Below are 26,441 nucleotides of genomic sequence, written 5' to 3' on the forward strand. Positions count from 1 at the left end.
GGTAGACTTAGACTAGGTATCAGGAAGAAATTTGTTACTGTGAGGATGGTGAGACACTGGAACAGGTTGACCAATGAGGCTGTGGATGCCCCCTCCCTGGATGCATTCAAGGCCAGGCCAGATGGAGCTGTGAGCAGCCTGGTCTAGAGGGAGGTGTCCCTGCCTATAGCAGGGGGTTGGAACGATATGGTCTTAAAGGTCCCTTCCAGCCCAAACCATTCCGATTAATTCTATGAATCTATGTTGAAGGGCCCAGTCTGCCCAGCAGGCTCTCAGCCAGTAAGACAACCAGGATGCAGAGCAGTTACTAGAGTAGAGACAGAGCAATAAATGGCTGAGGAAAGGAAGAATCTTGTCCAAAACCAGAGAGACCAGAGGCAGAGCTCCCCTTTCTCTTTTCCCATCTTCTCTCTTTCCTCCCTCTGTCCATGCAGAATTACTGATGAGCAGTTCCCATACCCCACACTTCCATTCATTTTCAAACTGAAATAAAAATCCCACTGCCACTCTTTTCCCATCGAATTAGTTCATTTCTAAAATTATTATTATTGCATCCTTTTTAAGTTCATTTATCCTTTTATAACCAGTTGAGTTTTCCCCATGGTGGCTCACCCCATTTGTGGTGGGATGGCAGTGGTGGCCATTGAAAGAGCCACTGATTTACCCCACGCAGCTCCCCTCCTCCAGCACCTCCAGTCTGATGCCAGCACACTTCATGGCTGCCAGCACACAGTGACTGACTGTCTTCCTTCTCCCTGTTGACTCCATCTGGATGCAGTGAAGCTGGCTCTCTTCTTTGGGGCACTGGTAAGGCATCAGGCAGGAACATTGCATCTGTGACTCTGGCAATGAATGTGTTGGAGTTTTAGCTGAAAATTTTATGACTAAAAATATTTTATAGTTTGACAACACTTCAAAAGCCAACAGGGAAAAACTCTATTGTTGGTTCATGATACCTTAGTCAGAAAGCTTATAGTGCGTGCACTAGGTAACAGGATATTGGGAACGGAGACAGTAGGAGCTTTAAGTATCAGTTTTTGCAGCAATGACTACAGCAGCAGAAATGAAGTATCTAACTATTTTTATCCACTAGTTTACCTTGACCTTTCTTCTAAGCAAAAAGATATTAAGTTGACTTTCTGTTCCCAATTATCTTGGCACACAATGTTGCTGTGAAATGGAGTCTTAAGGTCCATATTGTGCCAGCTCCTATTTCATTAGAGCTCCCTTTATGAATGCTAAGCTACCTGCTGCTGGCCTGTGGTAAAACTCAGTCCTGCCGGTTATTTCATTACCCATTTCTGATCTAATCAGATTCTGACTCTTTATATTCTTTCCCAGAAATTCCCTGGGCAGGAAACTAAGTTCCTGCCTCCCCTTTCTTAAAACAAATGAAAAACATGCATTTTACTCAGTTTAGCTTCTTTCGCATGGTACTGCTGTATCATCTGCCTCTGTGTTGATACAATCACAGACACAACCAACTACTGATTAACTTCCATTTCCTAATTGTCCACACTCATGGTCAAGAAGGTTTTTGAGGAGCTCGTGAGGGAGAAGTTCCAGTGAAAACTTCTAGAGTACCACAATGAAAACTTAATGTCTTTTTCTCCCAGAACTCTTGCACCCTGAACAGGGCTCCTCTGTGGGTCTCTGAGATAAAAACACTGAGGTGGTAGCACTGAATCCAGCCTTAATCCAATTTGATAGTGGGGACAGAACTAAGCTTCTCAGGGGCTCTGGAATAAATAAGCTAAATATTAGCTTATTGAAATTACAATCACCTACAGAGGAGCCCAGCCTGCCATGCTCCCTGAAGGGCACACCTGGTCCTGGTCAGTCCTTCAGCCGCACTTGAAGTGATACCTTGTGTAGTAGCTTTAAACCACAAACTTCAAATCCTGTGCTGCATAAATCATCTTGCAAAGCAGGGTTTTAAGACTGCTTCACACTGCTGTTGCTTTTTTTTTTCCTTTTTTCTTTTTTTTTTTCTTTTTCTTTTTTCACAAGCAGATGAAGTGTGATGGGATCATATTTGTCTCTGGAAGCAAGCAGGGGAATGAGCATGGCTGCCACTCAGCCTTCTCCTGGCAGGCGCATGATGTGCAGGGAGCCAGCCAACACCTCAGACATTTACAGGAAATCCTACTGCTGCTATCACCCAGTTACAAAGTAAATAGCCAAGTTGCACAACAGTGTTTATAAAATAATCCTCTTAGGGATTTCACCAAACAGCTTAGCTAGTTCATTAAAACTCTTAATAAACACAGCTTTCAGATATAGGTATTTGCAAATTTTATCATTAAAATCCCATTAAGGCTGATGGCCCCTGTCTTGCTAAGTAGTTTCATGATTAGTTTCATTATTTAATTATATGCCATAGAAGGTGTGGCCCAGATTTACTCCTGAAGTACAAGCAGGTGGTAACAGACTCACAGGGAATAGGTGATAACATTTCTGGCTGCATCTCTGTAATTAAAGACACAAATATTAATTCTCCCCAAATAGTTCCCTTCAAATTTCTTTTATCCCTTACTGATGGCAAGTGGCTATACCACTTGTGCCTAAGGGGAAGACATACATCTGAGTGTAACACGTGTTAGCAGGGATGCAGCACTGATTGTACTTCCATACTCCTCTGACCACAACTTGCTAAAGTGGACACAATGTTTGTAAATCCCATTCTTACATAGTAAAAGAGCCGGCACATTTTATTTTCAGTGTCTGTGGGCAGGGATAAATGTCACCATTCAGAAGCCATACCTGGACATTCCTCCCAGTCATAGCAGGTGTCATAGCCGCAGGGCACTTTCTTCAAGCTGTTTGCAGAGAGCTTTGTCCTTTCAATAGCCCAGTGTAAGTTGGAACTACTGTGGCAAGGGCCAGCATGCAAAAAATGAAATGACTGCTCTCCAAGGCACTTTTCAGCTGAAAACAGACAGCTGGGCTTCGTCACATGCTGTTCAGAAGGAGCATGTAGCACACAGATGTCTTCTGAGTAATGGCTGCCCCAAGGAAAAAGAATAATTACTTTAACAGGCCGCAATGCAAGTTTATACTTTAAAAACTCCAACATAAGATGAAAAAGAGCAAATCCATGACAGGAAAGGTCTAAAGACCTCAGGCTGTCCTAGCTATTGCAGTGTCTTGTCCTTGAGAAGGCCCTGGTACAGCATAGTGCTGTGAGCTGAGGAAGCTTCGGTCCCAGCCAAGAGATACAAAACCAGGGACGTGCTTGGATAAGGAAACAGGAGGCATTATCTCCACAAGGCAGAGGGCACTTCCACTGACCCTGCGTTGACCTGGCTCATACTCAAGCTGTATTCATCTTTCTCATCTTCAACCCAACACCATACCTCCACCCTCGCCATCCATTTACTAATAATTCTCTGGGATAAACTTTTATTCACTTGAAGGCTCAAAGGTCTGTGCATGTTGTGTTCTGCTAAGAGACAGTAAGTTCAAATCTTATGTATTATCTTAGGCTCTCAATATTGAAGTATATGGTGTACTTTGCAGCATGTTCAACTGAAGAAGGGGGATGTCGAGCACATGCAGTATGGCACATCAGGGTAAGGTAATGACCATGAAAGTGTAGAAGCTGAAGGGAAAAGGAAGGAAGAAGAGTCGGGATGTCTGGTAGCAGATGACAATGGCATAAGACTAGAAGGATGGACTGTGGTGTGCCATATGGTAAGTTTTCATTTATTTTGTGGACTGTAAAGAGGGCTGTAATTTGGATGCAGAGGCATAACTGGTCAATTAGAGACCAGGAATCCTCAGATCGCTGTCTTTTGCTTCTCTTTGTTTTGTCTTCATAATGGACTTTCCGTCTGCAACTGGAGAAACTGCGAATTTTTCAAATGAAATTGTTTAACTTACCCACAGTCTTCTTCTGGATTCATACAAACACACTCAGACCCAACCTGTTTTTGTCCTGGAGTGCAAAATCCTCTAATCTTAGTTTGCTCATCTGAAACAAGAGAGAGTTCTTGTAACTGGAAACAAAATTAGCAGAAATTATTTAGACTTCTACTGCCAGGGCTAAGTTATATTTATTTCAGTTTATCCTGCATTTCTCTCTTCATCAACTGCAATGGCAGGCTTTCCACAAGTATGTGTAGGTCTTTGCAGGAATCACTGGAAAAGCTTGTATTATGAAATTTCAAAAGAATGAATTCTCCTGCTATATTTTCATAAAGCATTGCAGATACAGATTTCTCCCCCCCAAGATTACAGTTTCAGTGCTTTCAGTTTCATGATCAAAATTGCGCCCAAAAGTTCTGATAACATAAAACCAAATTTAATGAACAGTAACTCGAAAACTAGTAATCATCTCCTTTCTAGCTCTAGAAATATATATATATATATATATAATATGTATATATAAATAGATCTATTTATAATAAACCATGCTTAGGATACCAGCACTACAGGAATAGTAATGGACCTGCAGTGATACTAACCTTTTTCACATGTAATAGATCTCAGAATAGAAGGAAACCAGGACAGGTCTTTTCCACAAGTATATTGTGTTTGACCAGTGACTACAAACCCAGCTTGACAGTGTAGTTTCACAGTTTCACCAATGTTGTAGTGCTGCTTCAATGGGGAAATTTCAACACTGTCACATGTTGGTGGCCTTGGGCATAATGAGGCTGTATTAAAAAAGAAAATAAAATAATTCTAGTTGTTTTCATGGTATAGGGGTATTTATAACATGACATAATGCTTCAGGCGAAGAGACATTAAGGCACTCACAATAACACCAAACACTTGATTGACATTCAGAAATAATATTTGTCATAATTAAGTCTTTTAGATATTTTCAATACACGTCAATGTATTTTATAAAAATATCTTTTGATCAATAGCTAAATAACTACAATCCATTACTAATGTTTGCTAGTAAGAGTAATTTAATTTCACTGTTTGTTAAAATACGACTAGTGTTTACAGCATATTTTAATCTTGCTTTTGTAAATGAAGCTATTGACAAAACAATTAAAATCGATGTTAAAGAACTTGTGAGAATAACCAGAGATTTTTTTATTTTTTTTATTTTGGCAAAATGAATAGTAAGCCAATAAAATTACACTGAGTTTTAACAAGCTATTGGAAACCCATCTGTTAGCAAGACCAGGCCAGTTCTCACCTATAACTGTTGAACAGATTTGTCTATAAATAGTTTGAGGCATTCATTTCTTGTGGGGATTTTCAAGGCAGTGTAAAGGTGATTTTAGAGACATAATTTGATATAAAAAATGGTAGTCAGACTCCTCCAAGAACACTTTGTCCAGCGCAACTGTCAAAGATTATTATTATTATAAATCTGAATATAAGAGATGAGCACTTCTTTCAAAGATATTTAAAACTAAAAGAGAGAAAGACGTCACAAAACTGGGTGTTTTCTAAAGTTTACAAAGTACACGGCAGAAACACTTTGAAGCTCAAAGAGGAACAGTGTAACAATGACTTGTTCTGTTCTGAGCAAAACTAGTTTTTCCTTACGTTGGCATTCAACAGGTTGTTGTGACCAAGTTTGATCAGGCAAACACCGAAGGAATTGATAACCACTGAGGACATGACCACTCACACAGGCAATTTCAGCTTCTTCCCCCACAGCATACTGGTTCTTTTCATTCTGCCAAAAGAAAGACCCCAAAAGAAAAAGACTATAAAAAATCTTGAATGACAATAGATATTGTCAAATAAATCAGTGCTTGAAGTCCTTCAGTAAGTGCTTTTCCTTGTGAAAGTGCTTTGTGAAACAAGAGTCATCCAGTCATCTGCAGAATATTTGTCCAGCCACACTAAACAACGCTGTGGTTATAAAATATTCAATGACCAGTTTGGGACAGGTTTCACTTTGCCTTTGGTTCACTTGCTCATGGTTGCTGGTGAACTGGAGTCCCACAGCATGCTATACATAGCAGCATTTTCACTAGCACACTTATGGGCTTGGGTATCAATCTAGCAAACAGACTGTAACTCGTATGTTTTCCTTCCATCTCAATCATTTTTCATGCTTACCCTGATAAACCCATTTTCTGGTGGGTCTGGCCTGGAGCATCCAGTCTCAGGCTCACCAATCACAATATCCACTTCTTTTTTTGCTTCATCATCATTAATACATGGAGCTCCTCTGAAAAGTAGAAGTTGCTGGTAAGGATTCATCTTAAGCAGTTGTCAAAAAACAATGGTAGAATGTCAAAAGTTTTGGTCAGGTATGCTTGGAGTATTTTTCTCCTCAAAAACAAAAGTTAAAAAAAAAAACAAACAAAAAACATTAATACGCCAGTTTGGTTAGGTCTATGAGTAATGTTGTAATACAGTACTTTGCCATATCTAATGTGAACACTCAAAAAATACACCCTTAAAATGCTTATGTGGTCATAACCCAGCCATTGCTATCAGTCAGTGGTTACAGGAGGCTGGTTTCTATCAGTATGGAGCTGTAAAGCCTAGTCTCTGAGGTAAGTAACAAAGAACCACGGGGTCCATTGCTTTTCATTCTCTCCTATCTGCTCTATAACTGGCTCATCTGTTTCTGACTGTGACTCTCAGCAGAAAAGTTTAACCCGTTCAAAATCTTATTCTTAAAGATGCAAGAAACTGAGCCACTTTTGGGGCTAGAATTATGATTTCAAGTTGAAACCATGGAAAACTTGTGCATAAGATGTAATCAAAGCAGGAATGTGGAAACCTTGTTGATTTCAGAGGCCTTGAGCTCAGACTTAAACCTTTAAGAGTATGTAGTACTAAAAAATAAACTGCTAACTCCTGTGAGTGTAAGTAGACAAATCCTCCATAGCTTTGGAAAGGAAGACATAAAAAAGCACTACAGACAAACTTTAGGATGAAAATTAATCATCCATTTTCTAAGACTAAACAATGAGTAAATCTCAACCTGAAGCAAGTTGCAAAAATTTACAAATATTTCCTTTTCTCACCCCATACCACATAAGTTCAAAAAGGAGAGCTGTCTGTCATTTCCCCTAGGTCACAAAGCCACTCTGGAGGGCTCCATAACTCTGTCTTATGACTGAAGATTCTTTTGATTAACCATGTTCTTACTTGTCCATGAACACAGAGATATAACAGTCCTCCTCTTCTTCCCGTTCACCCTTGCAGGGTTTTCCACCATTCAGTGGGGATGGATTATTACATTCCCGGGTCCTCCTTCTCTTGAAAGAAGCATCACGTGAGCTCCATTCAGACCAGCAACTCCAGCGACCATCTACAGCAACTGCAAGAAATAAAAGAATGTCTGATGCTTTTGACAAATTTGTATCATATATCAAACTTTTTAATCAACATATTAGAGGTATACTGGTACATTCATAATAGCCATTTGGAGAGGATTTAGAATTGTTACTGTTAACAGAGTAGATTGTCTCGAGAATGTGAGGTTTTCCAAAGAGACAGGAAAATTTCAGACAGGTTCAGGAAAGCCTGAAATAGGCCTTTCTTTCCAGTTTTGATTGCAAGTCACATTTAAATCCAGAAGCTGTATATATTCTACTTCACTCACAGATGTTTGCATTTTCATAGTGCTGACAACCTTCTCAGATAACTCATGAAATGATAAGCTATCAAATTAAATATGAGCTCTAAAATGAAGTCTAAACACCAAGTCTGCTTCCCACACAAACTGAATTAAAATATCACTGTCTTTTCTTACCCACCAGGGTATTTTGCCTGTGCCACCACAAAGCATTATATAAGATTATTATTTACACATCATTTCTGTTCTTCGTGAGATATGTTATCTACAACCATATCTTTATTTGCATATCTTATATTGTTTCTCTTTGAAACATATAGTTACTGAGATACATTTTCTTTTGACAAAACCATCAATATAATATACTGTGCCTCTTCTGTTTTCTACATGAATGCCAAATTCTTTTGAAAAAACTTCTTTTGTGTGAAATTATTCTTATGTTTCTTTCAGAATCATGATTTGGTTTCCTATCCTTAAGACAGTTCAAACAGATTTTTCCCTCTACGCTATAATTAACAACTCTTACAACCATTGGATATTTTATCTTAAGCATAATAGGCTATAAGAAAATTAAGGAATGGATGTCTTAGTTTTTGCATCAATTATCTTATAATTTCATCCTTTTTGCTGAACAACTTATTTCATACTATCTCATTAATGTAGCCTAGGGATTTTTTTATCATCTCTTGTACAATGTATAACATTGTGGACCTGGCCCAAGGGTGCAGCTGTGAGCAGCCCTTCTTCACATGGCTGATGCTTCCCTGGCCAAAGACTTCCCGAGGTCTTAGTAGGAAAGCATACAAACTACTGCTTATCCTGATATCTTGGTAAATCCCAGCTATCTTCTGTGTATGTGGTTCAACAGATAACATCCTTGCAGATGTTTATGGTTTATTGCCTAGGGTGTTTGAGCACTTTGAAAGATGCCTGAAAAGACCAGCCCAGCGAGGGGCAGGACAGGCTGTATCTGGACTAAATCTTCAATATTTCTGTAATGGCCACAGCCCTGTTATCAAGAGCTTTTCAGTTATTCTAAAGATAGGACTAAATACCACTCTGCACAGAAAAATGCTTTTTCATAAACACTGGAAAGAAGAGTGGAAGGCCAGGCTGGATATGGCTCTGGGCAGCCTGTTCTGGTGATTGGTGACTGTGCACACTGCAGGGGAGTTGAAACTGATCATTGTGGTCCTTTTCAATCCAGGCCATGCTATGATTCTATGAACTGCATGAAACATGCATATGTTACATTTATTAATGTATGCATAAAGTGATACATTTCTTGTGCAATAAATGCATTTTTATATAAAGTAAAAATATTTATATTTCTTTATACATTCATAAATGAATCAATAAAATCATTCAGGTTTTTGTTTTTCAGTGAAATTTCAGATTTTTGTTCTCTAGAAAATACAGCAAATTTAATTTTCAAACAGTCTAAGAAAGCGATGATTAACCTTCTCAGTTATCCTGTACCACAGGACTTTCTGACCACAGCTTGCTATGGACTTCATATCAGGAGGACCCCATTTATACCACATGACAGTATCATCACTGGTACAAACCTGACTCATAACCTGGAGCTCGGATCTCACAGTTTGCACCATAGGTGCCAGCCTGGCACAAGCAGAGGCATTCTGTCCCAGAAAGCACAGGCCTGCCATTGTTGGGGCACGGGGCACACTGACATGGGTCAAACCTGCCTGCATATTCCCTCAGGGCCCTTCTCAGGTTGCGTCGCCTGGTCACGGCACAAGGTATGTTCTTCACCAGGTCCACAATGGACGACACCTGGAAAACAGCCATTCAGTTAGTTCTTACCTTCGGTTTAACAGTGTGCCACATTGTGCTGTGTAGATCCAACCAGGAAAGGTAGATAATTTTCTTTATATCTTGCCCAGATGTGTGTGGACATATAATTTACCTCACATTCAACATCATCTGGATTTAAACAGCAGGGATGAGTTACATAACTGCTGGCTGTTGTGTGTTTATTGATAACCTTTCTTAACCTTCTCTTACCTCAAAGTCAATCACCACAGGATTGTCCTTGGTTGATTCCAGCCAGTTTGTAAAGATTGTGTTCCCTGGAAAAGCCCCCTTTTTCTCCCATGCCAGAGCTGCAGCATACTCTGATCTGCCACCTTTGACCAATGAGACTGACCGTTCTGCTGACTCCAAAATGGAACCTGAAGGGATTTCAGCACAGAAATGTCAGACAAAGGCATTCAAAGACAACAACAGCTTCATAAGGAAAAGTGTAAGAGGATAGAAAAGAATATACTAAAATATTATGAAGTTATGCTTGGAAGAAATGAGTCTAAGCTTAGGAAAAAAAAAACCAATTCCTATTCTGCTTAGTGATGTATCAGTTTCCCAAAGAAGGCTGTGCAAGACTGCTGCCATGGAGATATTCAGAACTACACAAGAGACTTGCAGAAATTGTATGGGATACAGCAGGCTTCTCTAGAAGAAGAATGCACTACAAGGTGCATCTTTGGTCCCAGTTATAAATGTCTGATGAACTGGACTTGATCACAGAACGAGTGCAAAAGCAGTGGAGGTGAGAATATACCTGTTTTTAGTGATGCAGAACACAACCCTCACCATTCTTTCAGAAATCGTGCCAACCTTCTGCAGTATGAGATGCACTGATGAGGGCTTCCTGATGTCTGTTTGAGATGAGGACATGGGAGGGGAATATCAGGTAACATTACATTGCCCAAATCTCTCAGCAGCTCTGAGCATCCTCTGGAGAAAATCAGGGGATTGACCATGATCACAGATCTCCCACTTCTCCCAAGACTGACCCCTGAGGGACACCGCTTGTGACCAGCCTCAACCCTGACACAGAACCATTAATCACTACCCTTCAACTGCATCTAGTCAACTGATTCTTAATCCACCAAACAGTCCATCCTTCAAATCCATACCTCTCCAATTGAGAAAGAAGGATATGGAGAAAGACCATGTCAAAGGCTTTGCAGAAGTCCAGGAATGTGACATCTGTTGCCCTTCCCCCATCTAACTGATGCTGTCACCCCATCATAGAAGACCACCAAATTCATCAGGCACTATCTGACCCTGGTGAAGCTGTGGTGGTCGTCTCATTCCACCTTGGATCACTTCACTGAGTGCGTCCTCATAAGATTGCAGATGACAAGTTGACAGGAAGTATTAATCTCCTTGGGTGTAGGGAGGCCATAAAGAGGGATCAGGACAGGTTGGGTAGCTGGGATGAAGTTCAACAAGACCAAGTGCTGGATCCTGAACTTCAGCCACAACAGTCCCAGGCAATGCTACAGGCTTGAGGCAGAGTGACTGGAAGACTGTGGAAGAAATGGACCTGGGAGTGCTGGTCAAAACTTGGCTGATCATAACCAGCAGCCAAGAAAGCCAGTATCTTGGCTTGTATCAGAAACAGTGCTTCCAGCCGGAGCAGAGAACTGACTGCCCTCTATACTCACAGAATCACAGAATCACAGAATCACAGAATTACCCCGGTTGGAAGGGACCTCAAGGATCATGTAGTTCCAACCCCCCTGCCAAGCAGGGCCACCAAACATACACATTTACTAGATCAGGTTGCCCAGGACCCTGTCCAATATGGTCTTGAACACCTCCAAGGACGGGGCATCCACAACCTCACTGGGCAGCCTGTTCCAGGACCTAACCACCCTTCTAGTAAAGAACTTTCCCCTAACATCCAACCTAAATCTTCCCTCCCTCAACTTAAAACCATTTCCCCTAGTCCTGCTTTTATCAGCCCTTTCGAAGAGTTTACTCCCCTCCTGGGAGTAAGTTCCCTTCAGGTATTGAAAGGCTGCAATGAGGTCACCTCGCAACCTTCTCTTCTCCAGGCTGAACCATACTCAACCCTGGTGAAGTCATATCTCAAGGACTGTGGTCAGTTTTGGGCCCCACACCAGAAGAAATACATTGAGGCTCTGAAATCTGTTCAAAGACAGGCAGCAGAGCTGGTGAGGGTTCTAGAGTACAAGTTTTATAAGGAGAAGTTGAGGGAACTGGGATTTTTTACTCTGGAGGAGGCTCAGGGAAAATCTTACCGCGCTTGGCAACCACTTGAAAGGAGGTTGTGGCAAGGTGGGTGTTGGCCTTTTCTCCCACGTAACTAGTGATAGGACTAGAGGGAATAGCCTCAAGTTGTGCTGGGGAAATTCCTGTTGGATGTTAGGAAAAATTTCCTCTACAAATGAGCAGTTAGCAGTTCAGCACTAGAATGGGCTGCCTAGACAGGTGGTAGAGTCACTCTTCCTGGAGGTGTTCAAGAAATGTTTAGATGTTGTACTAATGGACATAGTTTAGTGGGAAATGTTGGTAGTGGGTAGATGGTTGGACTGGATAATCTTGGAGATCTTTTCCAACGTTGCTGATTTTATGATTCCATGAACACTGGCTTCTCAGTGTTGGAAGAACACCTCTAGCTCAAAACCAGGAGGACCTGGTGTGCCTTGTGGAGGGGTGTGGTATCTCAGGGTAACTAACAAGATAAAAACCCTGTTTTTAACATAGTTACCTTCGTGTTTCACAGTCATCTTGTTTGTGACACATTCAGTACTGACTTTCTTTTTCTTTCGGAAGAACACACGCCTTGTTGTTTCTGTTCGAATACACTCCATTGATTCATCCACTGACAGACCTGGAAGTACAAAAGCAGCAGCAACATCACCATAGACCTGTTACATCACAGGCCTCCCTGCTCATTGGTTTCTTTCTGACCTCTTTACTACATTCAAGCTCCTGACCCACCATTGTCTCTGCTGCCAGGGTCTGTTCTGCTCTGCATCAAACCAGTTCCATCAAGTGCTGACCATGGACTCTCCTAACCTCAGCCTATTTCTGTCTAGGTATTTCTCCTACATCACCTCTTCTGTTGTGTATGACAACTCTTCCTTCTTCTGGATCACTGTGGAACAGTCCTTTGCTGTCCAAAGTCAAAACCCATTGACCCAGGATGCCAGGTCAGTGGTGGTAGGAACAGCAAACGTTCATCTGAGCCCAGGCCGTAGGACAGGACTGCTCTAGCTGGGGCAGTAATTACCACCTATTCCTGCAGCACTTCAGACAAAGACCACCAATAGTATAGAAGAAGGCATTGCTCCTGAAGGTACCCGATTCCATGGCTATGCACAGCAGTAGAATACACCATACTTACCAGACCCTGTAGGTATCCTCACATATCCACACAAGTTACAGTGGTGGCATTAAATATGACAACCATTAACCAAGAATTTCTGCTTCCATAATACTCTGTTTTTGTTTTGACAATCTGGAAGTCATGGATTAAGTTTCAGGTTAATTTCTAATCAATATCAACAGCTCTAAACTGTGGTCCAGAAAGGTGACACATCTCTCAGACTGCAGTCCCACAGTGGGGTATGTTGGAATGCCTTCTTGGTGTCAAAGGGTTTGGACCTGAAGGTCTTAAATACTGACCCTGAACAGTGACATTTACCAATTAAAGAAGATCTTCATTTTTTCAAAATAAAGGGTGGAGTAGAAGTTTCTTCTTGCTTTATATTCGGGCATTGTGAGTACTTCCTCTGTCTATGCAAGTCTAAAGGGTTTTTTTGCTGTTAGTTGTTGAGTTTTCTATGTAAGACCAAAAAAAAAAAAAAAAAAAAAGACAATGGTAAGAAAAATGACGAACAAATAATGACATTTTCTTGCTAAAGATTACATACCTGAGTTCTTCAATTCCTCTGAGCTATACTGGTAGAGAATGTCGTAGGAACCACCCATCTTTCCAGAGGTGTAGTAATGAGTGCCAAAGTCATCAAATATTCTGCTGTATAAAGCATAGTTGTACTCCAAGGGCAGCTGGTTTAGTGCTTTTAGAAAGACATCTGAGAGCTGCAGATCTGACTCTTTCATTGTGAAGTTCGCAACAGAGATGACTTTGTGGACTCTAATAAAGTTGGAATTCTAGATGTAAAATAAATAAAATAAAATGAAATAAGATAAAATAAATGAAGTAAAATGAAATCAAGGAGTCTTGCCACTTTCATAGGTAGTTGACTGCAGAAAATAGAGTGGCCAAGAGTATGACTTGAGCTACACTGCAAAACCTATTTCATCCAGTCCATCATGATGCTTTAACCATTATTAAAGTCACACAGACTAGCCCTGGAATTTCCAAGCGTCCTGTGAGATTCTCAGGGACAACACTCATTGCTGCTTTGCATTGCAGGAGTATATAGGTGAGTTAAGAATTCCTAAGCAGTGGGCAAACAGAAAGAAAAATCACTTTTTCTATAGCAAATACACTAGAAATTGATAAGACAACAAAAGACTAGGAGGAAAGGCTGAAGCTAGTAAGTACCTGTGAGCTATTTGCAGCTAATCTTGAGTGGGTAATTTGGACACTACCTCACTATTAGAAGGTCTCAGATGCTGTTTATCAGTCTCCTAAAACTAAACTTACAGGAATAAAGATTTAATTCAGTGTCAGGCTGTTAACACACAAGGTCTGGGGTGTGATATGAGGGGAAAAAAAGTGAAGAAGAAAAGTCAGAAATTAGAAGCATCGCCTCTTACATTCAGAAAACTCATGTTTTTGAGAAAGCTAATTTTTGTTTTGTTTTCATTGCTGAAGTTTCTTAATGGGAGAGTTCAACTAAAAAGAGAGGAGAGAAAAAGAATACCGAATGGAGAAAATGGTAATGTGGCAAAAAAAAAAAAGTAACAAAAAAAACAAAACAAAAAACACCCTGAAGCAAAGAGATCAAGAGTGAAAGGAGTGACTGGAAAAAGGACCAAATGAGTATTCTGCTTAAAGAACAAAACCATTCTGAACAAAATTGATATTGATCTATATATGGGTTCTGCTACTGAATTTTCATGTTGTTAGGTTGATTCCGCTCCACTTTTGTCTTCAAGCTCTTGTGGCACAGAGGACATAAGACTGCAACTAGATATGGAGTTTCTTCAGCCCAGAGTCAGCAACATAGCATGTGAGCTGGATCACAGAACTCAGACATGCACAGCACTGTCCATTTCAGTGCTCTCATTTGCACAATGGAAAATAAACTAAGGGCACTGAGCTTTCTGCAGCAGTGAGGATCAGAATGCAAGAAATAGGGTATGTAATATTCCCTGGACTGTACTTTGCTCCTAAAATACCCTGAGGTAATATCATTTCTCAGAAAATGACTTCCAGGTGATTTGAGCTCAATTTTCAGCCATACCGTATAACATTTCAGATATGATGCACAAAATTACAGGCCACTTTGACAAGTATTAATTCTAAATGCTCAGGTGGATACGATGCTCCCACATACAGAAAAAAAAAAAAAAGATTTTTTTCTTGACATGCATCACACATTTATGTTCTCTAATATTAAAAGTATCTTAAGTGCTTTCCTTACTAGTAATTTCCCTTACAGTTGTCAAACCCAGTGATTTCTGCATTAAATCCCTGAGGCTTGAACAACCTTGGAAACTTTTACTTGAAGAAGAAATTCAGGAAACTGGATTCCAAAGTCTCCAGTTATCTCTGGTCATGTCTAAACACACTGGCAACCCCCTGTACTTGTGGCAATCTTTATCTGTGAATACCAGGTATCAATACAAAATAAAGTACTGTAGATCAAAGGTGATTACTCCCAAAGATATTCAGTCAAAATCTTGTTCTAAATCAAGTGCAAGTACTCAAATAAGTTCAGATACAATATAAAAACTACTCAACTGACAAAAGAAAAAAAAACAGCCAGACAGAAGCTGAGCTGTAGTGATGTAACTAATAGTTTTAATTAATTAGAACATTTCTAGCAAAGCAGACTAGATCTTACTGGTTAATTAAATAATGCTTACTTCCAAGAAATACAGCCATGGAATCTTGCCTCTCTGTGTCTCACATCCCCATGGATGGGGATGGCTTCCTAATTTCAGACCTCAATTTTTGAACTGTGGTTCAAGCCATCCAGCTCAATTAGCTGCAGCCAAGAATATTAGGAGCATGAGCCAAAGGGTTCAACACAAAGACTTCAGGAATCTCTTGGTGTCTTTGAATGCCTGGAACACACATGCTATCAAGCAGTTACCAGTGTGCCAATTCTGAGATAACTTCTCTATCCCAGAGGAACATGGAATTTGGGAAAAAAAATATGAAATTCAGTTAAAAAAAAAAAGAGGAAAATGGTACATAAAAATAACAACATGCAGCACGATGGACAAGATTAATAATCAAGTTTATAATGAAGTGGGTAATATAGTAATAATTCATAATATTAAAGCTTCACTTTATGAGTCTTTCCTTATACTTAGTAGTGAAAAGTGACAACTGGTCACCAAGGCTCCCTCTAAGCACTGTTAGAACATTATTCAGAGAACTCACATTTATGCAAAAATTCACTGAGTGTCTCTTAAGTAATACAAAGTGAGAGTAACTAGCTGAGATGCAGGGTTCTGTAAAACTGTCGTTTGTAGATGTGCAAGATGCATCCCACCCAAAATGCTTGTTTTTATTCAAACAGAAGACCTCAAAGGGGTCATTACTGTCAAAAAAATTATTTTAAAATTAGAATACAAGATTATGTACTAAAGAGACTAAACATTAGCTTAACTAACAAACAAACAAATAAAATAGGCAAACAAAAATAAGCATCAGAAACATCACATTCATATTTCCTCTTAACAACATGGAAAAATTCAAGACCTTTCAGTGATGCTCATGTGAAGCTATTCTGCTTGCAGTTTGAAATTCTGACCTGAATTTGGCCTCCCAAATTGTGAGTTCCTACTCATTGTCAGTGTTCTACTTAAACTATTTTCACTTTATAAGTGAATATTGTAAATTTATAGGCTGATTTCATATATACATGTAAGTAGATACCTACTGGTGTATACACCTACAAATAAACTACATACAGGAAGGCAAAGGAAAAACAGAGGCTTCCTGTAACATATGATAATAAACTACATACAGGAAGGCAAAGGAAAAACAGAGGCTTCCTGTAACATATGATAAAGAACCCGAGGAAGATCAAAATCGAAAGTCTTGCTATCAACACAGCCAGGACAGAATTTAAACTTAGCCATCTACAGCAAACAACAGACTAAGTTATAGCCTTTTCATATATGTTTCTGATAGATTCTGATAGATATAGATTTCATGACAATAATGTTCAAAACAAACTTAAGTCCAATAAACTCTCCTCAAGAAAGTTTCATTGATGTTGACATTTCTTTAAGTAGTTCGGGACTGGGCTTAAGCCATTAAGAAGACACCATTCTATCAAAGTAAGCTTACCAGTTCTACAAAAGAAAAACTAACTGCATCAGAATGAAAGTAAATAGAACTCCAGTAGATGGAACTTAAGCATGGGTTATTTCAGACTAGAAATAATGGACTATTTAATCAGTCAAATTACTGAACAATTAAGACAAGCCTGCAAGCTTGTAATAAATCTTCTACAATAAAAATACTAAAATTAAAACAGATTTGGTTTTTTTTAAAGATTAACTACAATTTTATTACAACTCTTGGGTTTCAACAAGCTTTAATTTTGATCAATTTTATGTTTTTTTTCCAGGCATAATTACTGACCAAAGAATATTTGATCCTTTACTATCATTAAATTCTAGAAGCATCTGAATATTATACTTCACAATATTTATCTTAATTAAAGAGGTAGAATTTTATGGGAAATAGTTGTCTGTCCTCAGAAACTTTTCTTATGATATATTATTTCTGAGATTATTTTTGAGACTGTGCAGCTTATCAGAAGGTATGTAACAACTGGGAACAACCTGTAGTATCAGAAGAGGGATTTCTTGATTTTTAATTCTAGTAGTTTTGCAAAATGGAATCCCAATATGCCTTGTTAGTAGATAATGCCCTTTGGTAGCTCAGTTCTCCTAAATGCAAAAGATGGAAACTCAAAGAAAGGAAAAAATTGATGTCAGCATTCAATTACCTTTTCATGTGAGGCTTCAATGGCTTTCTTGAAGGAGGAAGACGATGTGATTTGAACCTTTCTCTTTTTTGAGAATAGACCCGGTATGCCAGATCTTCTCTGAGAAGAATGAGAGGATGTACTACTTCCCACATCACTGTCACTCAGAGGTGTTAAATCCCTGTAGAAATCTGATTTTACATCATCCTCTTCATCTATTACCTAGAGATTCAGTAAATCAAAATCAATTTACCCCCGTAACAACTCAAAAGAGAGCAACTTATTAAACAATGAGTTTAATTCTTGGCTTCTTCTGGAATAGGCATGTCTGATGCTTGGGAACATAGCAGTAAGCTAAAAAGCTGTCCTAGGGTAAGGAGATGGTTATACAGTAGGCGGTTATAAATGGCAAAAAATGTGTCACATTATTCTAAAAATCCCCAGTCTCCCTGCCCTGAAGCTTAAGCATAATTTTCTACGAAGGTTTCAACACACTTTGCAAAGACTATGCAAAGACCTGCATATTATGACCACACTAAAAGTAAGTCTCAGAATGTACTAATGTATGCCCTCTATATTGTACAATGGTGTGTTCTTTACTTTCTGCTTGATTCCCTTCTAGAAGAATGAGCAGGTTTTATCCAGATAGGAGTCAGACCACATCTGCAGTGTAAGTTACCATATTGCACAGTGGACTAGAAACAGATGAATAGTAACAGAGTGAATCTACCTATTAGCATTGGCAAGACTGAGTTATGCTGTTGTGCTAAGCACTGTCACTAAGGCATCTTGAGCATCTGTTCAAAAGTCACTTGTTTCCCACAACTAAGGCAAATCCCTTGCAAGATCTGTGACCCATAGATTCATTTATTTGCAATTTCAGGCTCATATAGTAAGACTTTGTAGGATCTGTGAAGGACTTTGGGCAGTGATGTATACTCCCCTGATCCAGTTCTGTTCTCCAAGAAAACACATACTTTTGCATTAAAATGCACCAGAGTCCCAATCAGAAAACCTATTCTTTGATATTTCTATATTAAAAAACTACTCTAAATGTTGAAAAATAGAGATGCACTCTCAGGTGAGAGTCACAAACTCATAATATTTTTGCAGATGGATATTAGTTACCTCATAAACCACAATGCTCGGAAGAATTGCGCAAGCCAAGACTTGTTTTTCCCACAGAATAATTCTGCACACAGTACTTCAGTGCTACTGACCAAACTAGACAATGTTGAATTGTGCTTTGTTCATCTGAGCCTTCTAAAGTAAAACCTCACAATATTCATGACAATATTCAACAGCTCAATTTCTTCCTCTCCTTAAACCTTTTTCATGCCCGGCATCCCTTCCTTCCCAATGCTGTAGCCATTTGCTTCTAAGAAGGCCTTCCAGTATGTACGCAGCCAGATACTAGGCCTTAACCATAATATCACAATTATTTTATAAATAACAGCGTTTAAAAACTAAAATATCCTTTCTAAAAATCACATTCCAAGATTTGGGGGAAAATAAAAGCCAATGTCTTCTTGTTCTTGGCCTGTCCTGCAACTCTTCTCCACAGAATTTTGTCTTCCTGCCTTGCAGAATCTGTAGCTGCCCTTCTTTCTGCTGGCTGGAAGGGTTGGTCAGGGGACAGGAAAGACTGAGAGGCTGAAACAGCTAAGGGAGGAGCTGTTCCCAAGGTTGCAGATGCCTCAACAGGAAGCCTGTGCTGAGAGAGCTGTTGGTACTGGAAGGATATATCAGTAACGCTAAAATGAGCTTTGGACTTTAACAAGCCACTCTCTGGGTTATATCACATTTAGTAACAAGACCCTGGGCACCAAGTCACAGCAGAGGCATGGCCACAATCATGAGGAAGCAAGAGAGAAGCCAAAATCAATTGTGTTGATTCACTGCAAAAGTGAGGGAAAGGTACAAATAGAGCCATCTACTACCACTCAGTTTTTTTCCCATTTCCACACAACACCTGAAGCACTCAGCAGGCTGAGAAATCTTGTCTTCTTAAGACTTCCTAAGACTTCAGCATATAACTTGAACTATGCTTATGAAAATGGTTTTTTTTGCTAAATGTTGCTGTTAGAGAGTACCTGAAAGCTGACAGCCTCCAGGTTTGCAGGCACACGATATGATTTCCTTGTCTCATTGCGTCTCACTGTTCTACATTCTCCTCCATTGAATGAGTTGCCAAGGACTTCCCCTTTGCTCTCTCCCGACAGAATGTGAAATCTAACAACAACAAAAAAGGAATTTCCAGAAATTAAATGGTCTCAGAAAGATAAATACACATCATTTGTTGTGTACAGCTGCTTCAAGAATGCTTTATGTTTGAATGAGAGGACATAAGTGTTAAGGCTATGTTAGTGCTTTGAAATAAATTTCTCTGCAAGAATTTCTGATTTACCCCAAATTCACCTGAAAAATTATACATTCAGCCTATAACACCAGCATAAGGCTTCCTTGGACAACCACTGTCTCAAACAGAGAAACACACTAAAATGGCGCATGGAAATGGGCATGTGTTTCTCCAGTTCAGCCGTAAGTGCTCGCTACCAGAGTGCACTGTGTTCATCCAGAAACACAATGCTTGGGGCAGGCATCACATGCACATAGGTGTTGTTGCACTGATTTAATAAGTAGACGGGAAGAGGTGATGGCTGTTAGTGCAGGAGATGTATCATGCACAACCAAACATCTATAGAGGAACATCTTCTTAATTTCTGAAATGCTTTGTAATAACTGAGCTGGAATTTGTCAGTAAGTGCAGTTCTGGTTGCACTGAGGGTTGGCAGCGTCCCTCACACAGCAGTGCTCCGTGATGGCTCCTCCTGCAGAAGGAGGGCAGAGTAGGACTGGCAGATGCAGCGGGCAAGTCCAAGCCTGGCTGTTCAGCTACATTCTTATAATCTCTTACTAATTTTCATTTAAGAGAGCATGTGTTTTTATGCACATATGCTCATATGCACATTTCAAAACTGTCTTTTTTATGCAAGTTACTGATAAACAATATAACGCCAGTGGAGAAACAAAACAAAACAAAACAAAACAAAACAAAACAAAACAAAACTTGCTTACCCACTGCTGATTAAATTCACACCTGGGATGCTCTCAAACTTTCTGCTACACACCACCTTTTTCCTCCCACAATGTCTTTCATCAGAACTGTCCCCACAGTCATTTTCTCCATTGCATTCCATTTGTTTTGCAATACAGCGACCTGCATCAGAGAAAAGGCAGCAGAAAGAGGACTTATGCAACGATTCATCATATCTGAATGCAAAAAAAGAGCAGTTTCTTTCCCTAGCAATGCTGTAAACTTGCAACAGGAATTAACAACACCACGCACTTCAATACCTGCAGTACCGCAATAAAAATATTTGTTTCTTCCAGTTTGTGTTACTTTGAAGGCACAATGGCCAAAGTTAAGGTTTAGCAGAAGAAAATTTGGATAAAATCATCAAATCTCATCAGGAATATTTAGAATTTAGCAAGAACTACCAACACAGTGATTTTAAAAATTAATAAAAACAGTGCAAGTTTGATTTCAGACAAACTATAAGGACATGTTTGTACATGAAAAATCTGTGAAAAAAATAAAATAAAATAAAATAAAAAATCTCATTGGAACAGTGTTACTTTTTTAATGTCCTAAACAGTAGTTATTGACTACTGCACAATGCAAAGTCAAGCTATGATGACTATCTTTACCATTTTCACACTGGAATTTATTCTTGCAGTCCACATCCACGATGTTGCAGAGCTTAGCTGGAAAGCACGGTCGGGACTGCACCAGTGGCTCGGTACAGGCCTGGCCCCCAAACTGGGATGGCTGCAGGAGTTTCCGGACACGAAACTGGGGGCAGAAAAATAAAAACTTGTGATGTGTGAATGGGAGATTTTTCCTCTTCCTTACCAGCTCTGTTGAAATAGAAACACTGTGATAGGGCATGCATCCCTATCCCCAAATCTGCTGGCTTGGCTCCCTCTCACAAGGCCTCTTGTCTGAGAACTGAGCAGGAGAGAACATGTATTTCTGAAATAAGCATCCAGGAGTAATGTACACCCAGGAGTAATATCTCAAGCTCATCTGATCTCTTTCCACAAATCAGAACCCACCTTGCTGAATGCTGAATGCTGCTAGAAAATCATTTCAGTTATGTTTTCCATCCCTGTTCCAGGGGTTGCAGAAGAAACTTATCTGCCTCTGTCTGAACTGTTCTTTCCTTAAGAAAGAGTAGGAAAAATTTCCCCCCATGAAGTTCCTTGCAGACTTCATCACATCCCTGCCTCTAGACAGACCTTGAAGTTAAAAAATTCAATGGGACCTAAAAAATAAATAAATCTGTAACTGAGTGGCTATGGTCAGAGGGAACAAAGAGCAACACTTTCTAAAGGTTTTTGTCTCAAGACAACCCTTTCTTGTACTCTGGAATCTACAACACATGTTATATTGTTAGTGTGAGCTTTAACCTCTTCATCACTTCCATTCACTGGGAGCTTGACTACAACGGTCTTCACATTTATCTCGAGGGCACATACCCCTCTCTGAAGGCTGTTTATATTTATAAAGGTCAGAAGCAGTGATCTTTATAGTTTGGAGAAAAAATATGTTCAGCTTACAAAAACTTTTTTTTTCTTCTTTTTTTTTTTCTTTTTTCTTTTTTTCTTGAAGCAGCAATTACTTTGAGTAAATATTTAAAGCTAATAAAAACGAGCTTTTACTCGGGGTTATTTAGGTAAGGAACCCAGAAATTTAACTAGAGAATATGGATTTTGAAAATGAGTTTAAATGAGAACAATAAGAATCTTTCCAGTTCTTGCAGTTTATTTGCTGTCTCCCATTGTTTCTCCTCATTCTGCTCTCACTCACCACTCACTGTAGGTAGTCTCCTGGAACTGCTTCCTCATGGCCCCCAAACACCAAACCTTTTTTTGTCCTGCACAGGCTTCAAGATAGGTACATATATACATGTAAACATATACAGAGGCACTGATATACAGATGTAAAGCCTAACAGACTTTTTGACACTGCAGTTCAGACGAGTATTTCTGAAGCTTCCTGGGACCTTCAGAAGATCTGTAGGCTATGGCAAGCGCCTTGGACCCACCAACTCTCCCAAAAAGCTCCCTACAACCTTATACTTGCCAGGGCTTTTTATGTCAGTTTCACCCAAACCTGTTTGTTCACCTCTTCTCTCTCTGCTAGGGCAAGTGCATTTAACTCCTAAATCTGCCATCAGGGAATCAACACAAGACCTGGACACAGGAGGATTCTGTCCTACAGATATTAAACAAATCCACCTGGGTTTTATGTAGACTATCAGGGTTGCAGGAAAGGTGCTAAGAATGTCTCATCAGCAACCTCAAACTGATCCTGACTATCATAGGATCATAGAATCACAGAATTATTCAGGTTGGAAAAGACCTCAAATATCAAGTCCAACCACAGCCTAACTATAGTACCCTAACTCTAACAACCCTTTGCTAAATCATATCTATCTCTGAGCACCACATCCAAACGGCTCTTAAACACACCCAAGGAACTATGATACTGCATTTCTTAACAGCGATAGTAATGATTTGCCAACTACCTCTTTTCAATAGATGATTTGATCCTGTTATCTTTCATTTTCAGAACATGTAAAATGTTATGCTATATGAAAGATTCCATGACATGCTCCTGTTGAAACAGGAATGCAAACTCTATAGCTTAATTTATCTCTTGTGGAGAAAGCTCATCTTTAATAATGACAATGGCACATTCTAAGCAAGTTCTCATAAATGGATTTACACTACTACATTGCCCCTTTCTATTTTGATATACTTATTTTAACTTGTTCCCTCCAGCTCCTACTGTTATAATTTACAACATTTATAATCTTGTTAACTTAAACTGTCATTTTACAGAACCAGTTCCTTGAAGTCAAACATCTGAAATCAAGAAACTTCTTAGGCACAATTTCTTGCATTTAACATGCAGAATACATAATCTACCTACTTGCTTTTTAATGCATGGGTCACATTCTGACCAAGGGCCAAAGTCTCCAAGTTGGCAGTTGATAGGACAGGTTTGTTGGTTACATGCACGAGATTCCTGCTTGGTGCACAGCTGGTCACAGAAGTTTTGGTTATAATATTCATCCATTTTTATTTGCCTAAAAAAAGGTCACTGAAAGAGTTACACCAGGAAGGAAACAAACTGTAGATGTTCTATAACTGTAGGTTAAGGCTGATAATGTTTTGAGTCAATAAAAGCTTGAATGGTAGTGAGTGGATGGCTCTGGAGTGACAATTGAAAGTAAAGTCTAAATATACCTTAAGACAGGAATGAAATAAGGGATTTCTTGCAAGTTTAGAGTATGCTCCTGAATTGCATCTAGTTTTGTGCTATTGAATCTTTAGTTAACTATGATTGCAAAATTATTTGTACAAGAAGCAGCTTTATCTCAGCTTGTCATACTGGAACTTGTATCTTCCAGAGTGCTGCTTGGTGCTGGGCAGAGCTCCCAGCATGGACACTGGGCACCAACCCTGTTCACAAGAGCTGGCTGCTCTACGCCCAATGCTGTCAAGGCCACCCCAGGACCTGGCTGTTCTGACTGTGTGTGTGCAGAAATAACAGGTTTGTCTGGAAACACTGCAATATTCTATACACAACTTTACACGTAGCAATTAAAACCCAGTCATCTGCTGGACACTTGGATACTAACATTTTTCTTTCTAGATATACCTAAGATGCTGAAGCATCAGACATGATACTTCCCTCCAAAAAGCAATTTTTATTTATATTTTTTCCCCAGATAAAAACTAAACCCATAAATGCAGTGAGACAATTTGTCCCTACCTGTGCCTTGTCTGCGTGCCATAATTGCAGGTTTTTGAACAGCTGGACCATGACCCCCATGGGTAATGTTCACAGTAGCACCCTTGGCAGCTCCCAACCACCAAGCTCAGCAGGATCATCTGTATTAGCAGAGTCTTCTCCATAGCAGAGGTGTTTATCTACAGACAGCAAAAGCTCTGGAGGAAATGTAACACTCACAGTTACTATATCTTAGTGACTAGTCTCTTCTGATCTGCTGGATCTATAAATCTATTTCGCAATACAAATATTTCATTAAGCAGTGTACCTGGAACGTGGTGATAATACACGAGAGAGCATTAAGTAAACTAGCGTAATGTGAAGGGACACAAGTCAAAGGCGTCTGATCTCTTATTCAGTATTCATAGCAATTGCATGTTAGTTCTATTTAAGAAACTGTTTAGGGATTGTCCTGAATGTGACAAATAAAGACTTGCTATTACTCTTCCTTGTTTCTAAGTGTTCTGAAAAATATTTTCTAGGAATACAAATAAAAGTATGAATGAAAGCATTTTTCTTTCTGGGCATGTAAAATAATAGAGACAAAACATTAACTGGCTACAGATTCATTTTCATCCCTTTTGCCTAACTGCTTTGATGCCGTGAATCCTTCCTTCAAATCTTGTGTTGCTCTTAGTTCTGACGATTGAATGCTTTTTTTTTCAGGAAAAACAATCCATTGAAAAACTGCAGATTTTTTTCCTTCATGCTATCATTGAACCAACAACAAATTGTAAAGGCTGTAGCAGCAGAATGTAACCATTCTGTTTTGCCACAAAACAGTAACAAAAAATGGGAAATGTAAAAACAGATTATTTATTTTAAAACAATATTCTGAAGTATCTCATTTTGAAAATGTTTAAATGAAACATGAAATCATTATTTTTTTAATTTCATAGCCCATGCTATTCTGACTTCTATAGCTTGCTGACAAAAATAGTTTTTTATGAAGTGAAAATATTGCTTGCTCCTTTAGCAAAGAAAGCCAATTGGTCTTCACAGTGCTGTAGCAGTGAGAGCTCAGTGTGCTTTTCATGCAGACATTCAGTCAACAAGCTTCTTAGAGAGTTAAGTGTAATCAGCAGAGTATAATCAAATTGAAGGCAGAGAAGTCAGCAATGTTCCCAATGAACCAAAAGGAGAGCAAATACTTGATCTTTTTCCTTACCTGGGCTCCTTGTACCAACAGTGCCAACTTAGAAGAGCAACGAAGAAGCCCTACGAGACTTTCTCAATTACTTTGTTCATTCCTCCAGAGCTCTCTACACAGAAAATACTCTTATCTGGCAGAGAAATTCCAACCAATCAGTACATCAGAACTGTATCAGCAACTACATAAATGTATGTACATGACAGAGATAAATTTAACCTTTCAAAGAGAAGATACAAACAAACAAACAAACAAAACCCCAAACCAAAAGCTTCCCCATATGTCAACACTGAAGCTAATAAAAATCTTCCTTATCAACTTACTGTAAGAGTCTCTTACAACTGCAGAGTCAACTCTGCAGACTGTCACAACCTCAGCATGGCTTGCTGTAGGCTCTGAAATGAAAGGCTGGAGGTTTTATTTGATCTGGTTACTAGTTAATGAGGACAGATCCTGTATAGTGACAAGAACGGTCAGCATAGCGTAACCTCTCTACAAGCAGACCCACATCAGCAGATGTTTTCCAGAGAGCTGTGCAAGAACATCTCTCCTCACAAACATAAATGCCCAAAACAAGAAGACACACAAACATTTGCATTCAGTCACAGTAGCTGGATGCACTGCAGGGCTCCTCACAGTGCACCACCTCTCTGTTCTGAGGGCAGCTGATGTTCTCATTTCTAAGCCCTGCTCAAGGGAGGAAACCCAGAACTCCAAAGAGCAGAAGAGAGGGAGCAAACATCACAACGTTCTTGGGGAAATAAAGAAGACCTAACTCAAACAGATCTTCAATTTAAATGTCATCTACTGGGGCTTTCCAGTTACCTGAGATGCAAATACAGGAAAAACATCATTACCCCCATTAACAGCTACAGATGGTTATCTCATACCTCCAGGTCTTCGGGTGGCAAACTGCAGAACATCCACCTTTCCCTCTTTCCCATCAGCCCTCACAGATACTGCAGCTGTGGCTTCAGCTTCTACTCTCACCTTCACTGT

The 26,441-nt window shown here is 39.5% G+C and overlaps 1 protein-coding gene across 2 annotated transcripts; it reads right to left on the bottom strand.

The window, feature by feature from the left end:
* Nucleotides 1–246: 246 nt before the first annotated feature.
* C6 (complement C6) lies at nt 247–25,865 on the bottom strand. 2 transcript variants are annotated; one of them, XM_015848692.2, is made up of 19 exons: nt 25,766–25,865; nt 25,461–25,575; nt 24,275–24,450; nt 23,429–23,585; nt 21,139–21,283; nt 20,506–20,647; nt 19,521–19,659; nt 17,449–17,649; nt 13,216–13,456; nt 12,048–12,170; nt 9,533–9,699; nt 9,076–9,301; nt 7,078–7,249; nt 6,034–6,145; nt 5,512–5,644; nt 4,467–4,658; nt 3,883–3,973; nt 2,764–3,005; nt 247–842 (listed from the first exon to the last, which is right to left on the bottom strand). In XM_015848692.2, the coding sequence occupies exons 3-19, from the start codon at nt 24,415–24,417 to the stop codon at nt 661–663; spliced, it is 2,808 nt and encodes a 935-aa protein (XP_015704178.1). In that variant the 5' UTR covers nt 24,418–24,450; nt 25,461–25,575; nt 25,766–25,865; the 3' UTR covers nt 247–660. The 2 variants fall into 2 exon arrangements, with proteins under 2 accessions (XP_015704178.1, XP_015704179.1); XM_015848693.2 differs by lacking the exon at nt 25,461–25,575 and having other exon boundaries at nt 25,766–25,862.
* Nucleotides 25,866–26,441: the final 576 nt, after the last annotated feature.

This window comes from Coturnix japonica, chromosome Z (genome assembly GCF_001577835.2).
Source record: "Coturnix japonica isolate 7356 chromosome Z, Coturnix japonica 2.1, whole genome shotgun sequence".
In the NCBI taxonomy this organism is placed as follows: Eukaryota; Metazoa; Chordata; class Aves; order Galliformes; family Phasianidae; genus Coturnix; species Coturnix japonica.

Coding starts and splice junctions, on each gene's coding strand:
- C6 (XM_015848692.2), bottom strand. CDS start 24,417: ATGGAGAAGACTCTGCTAATACAGATGATCCTGCTGAGCTTGGTGGTT. Junction 17,650..19,520: donor TGGAGGCTGTCAGCTTTCAG/GTACTCTCTAAC, acceptor CTGAATCTCTAG/GTAATAGATGAAGAGGATGA. Junction 5,645..6,033: donor CAGAAAATGGGTTTATCAGG/GTAAGCATGAAA, acceptor TTCTTTTGGCAG/AATGAAAAGAACCAGTATGC.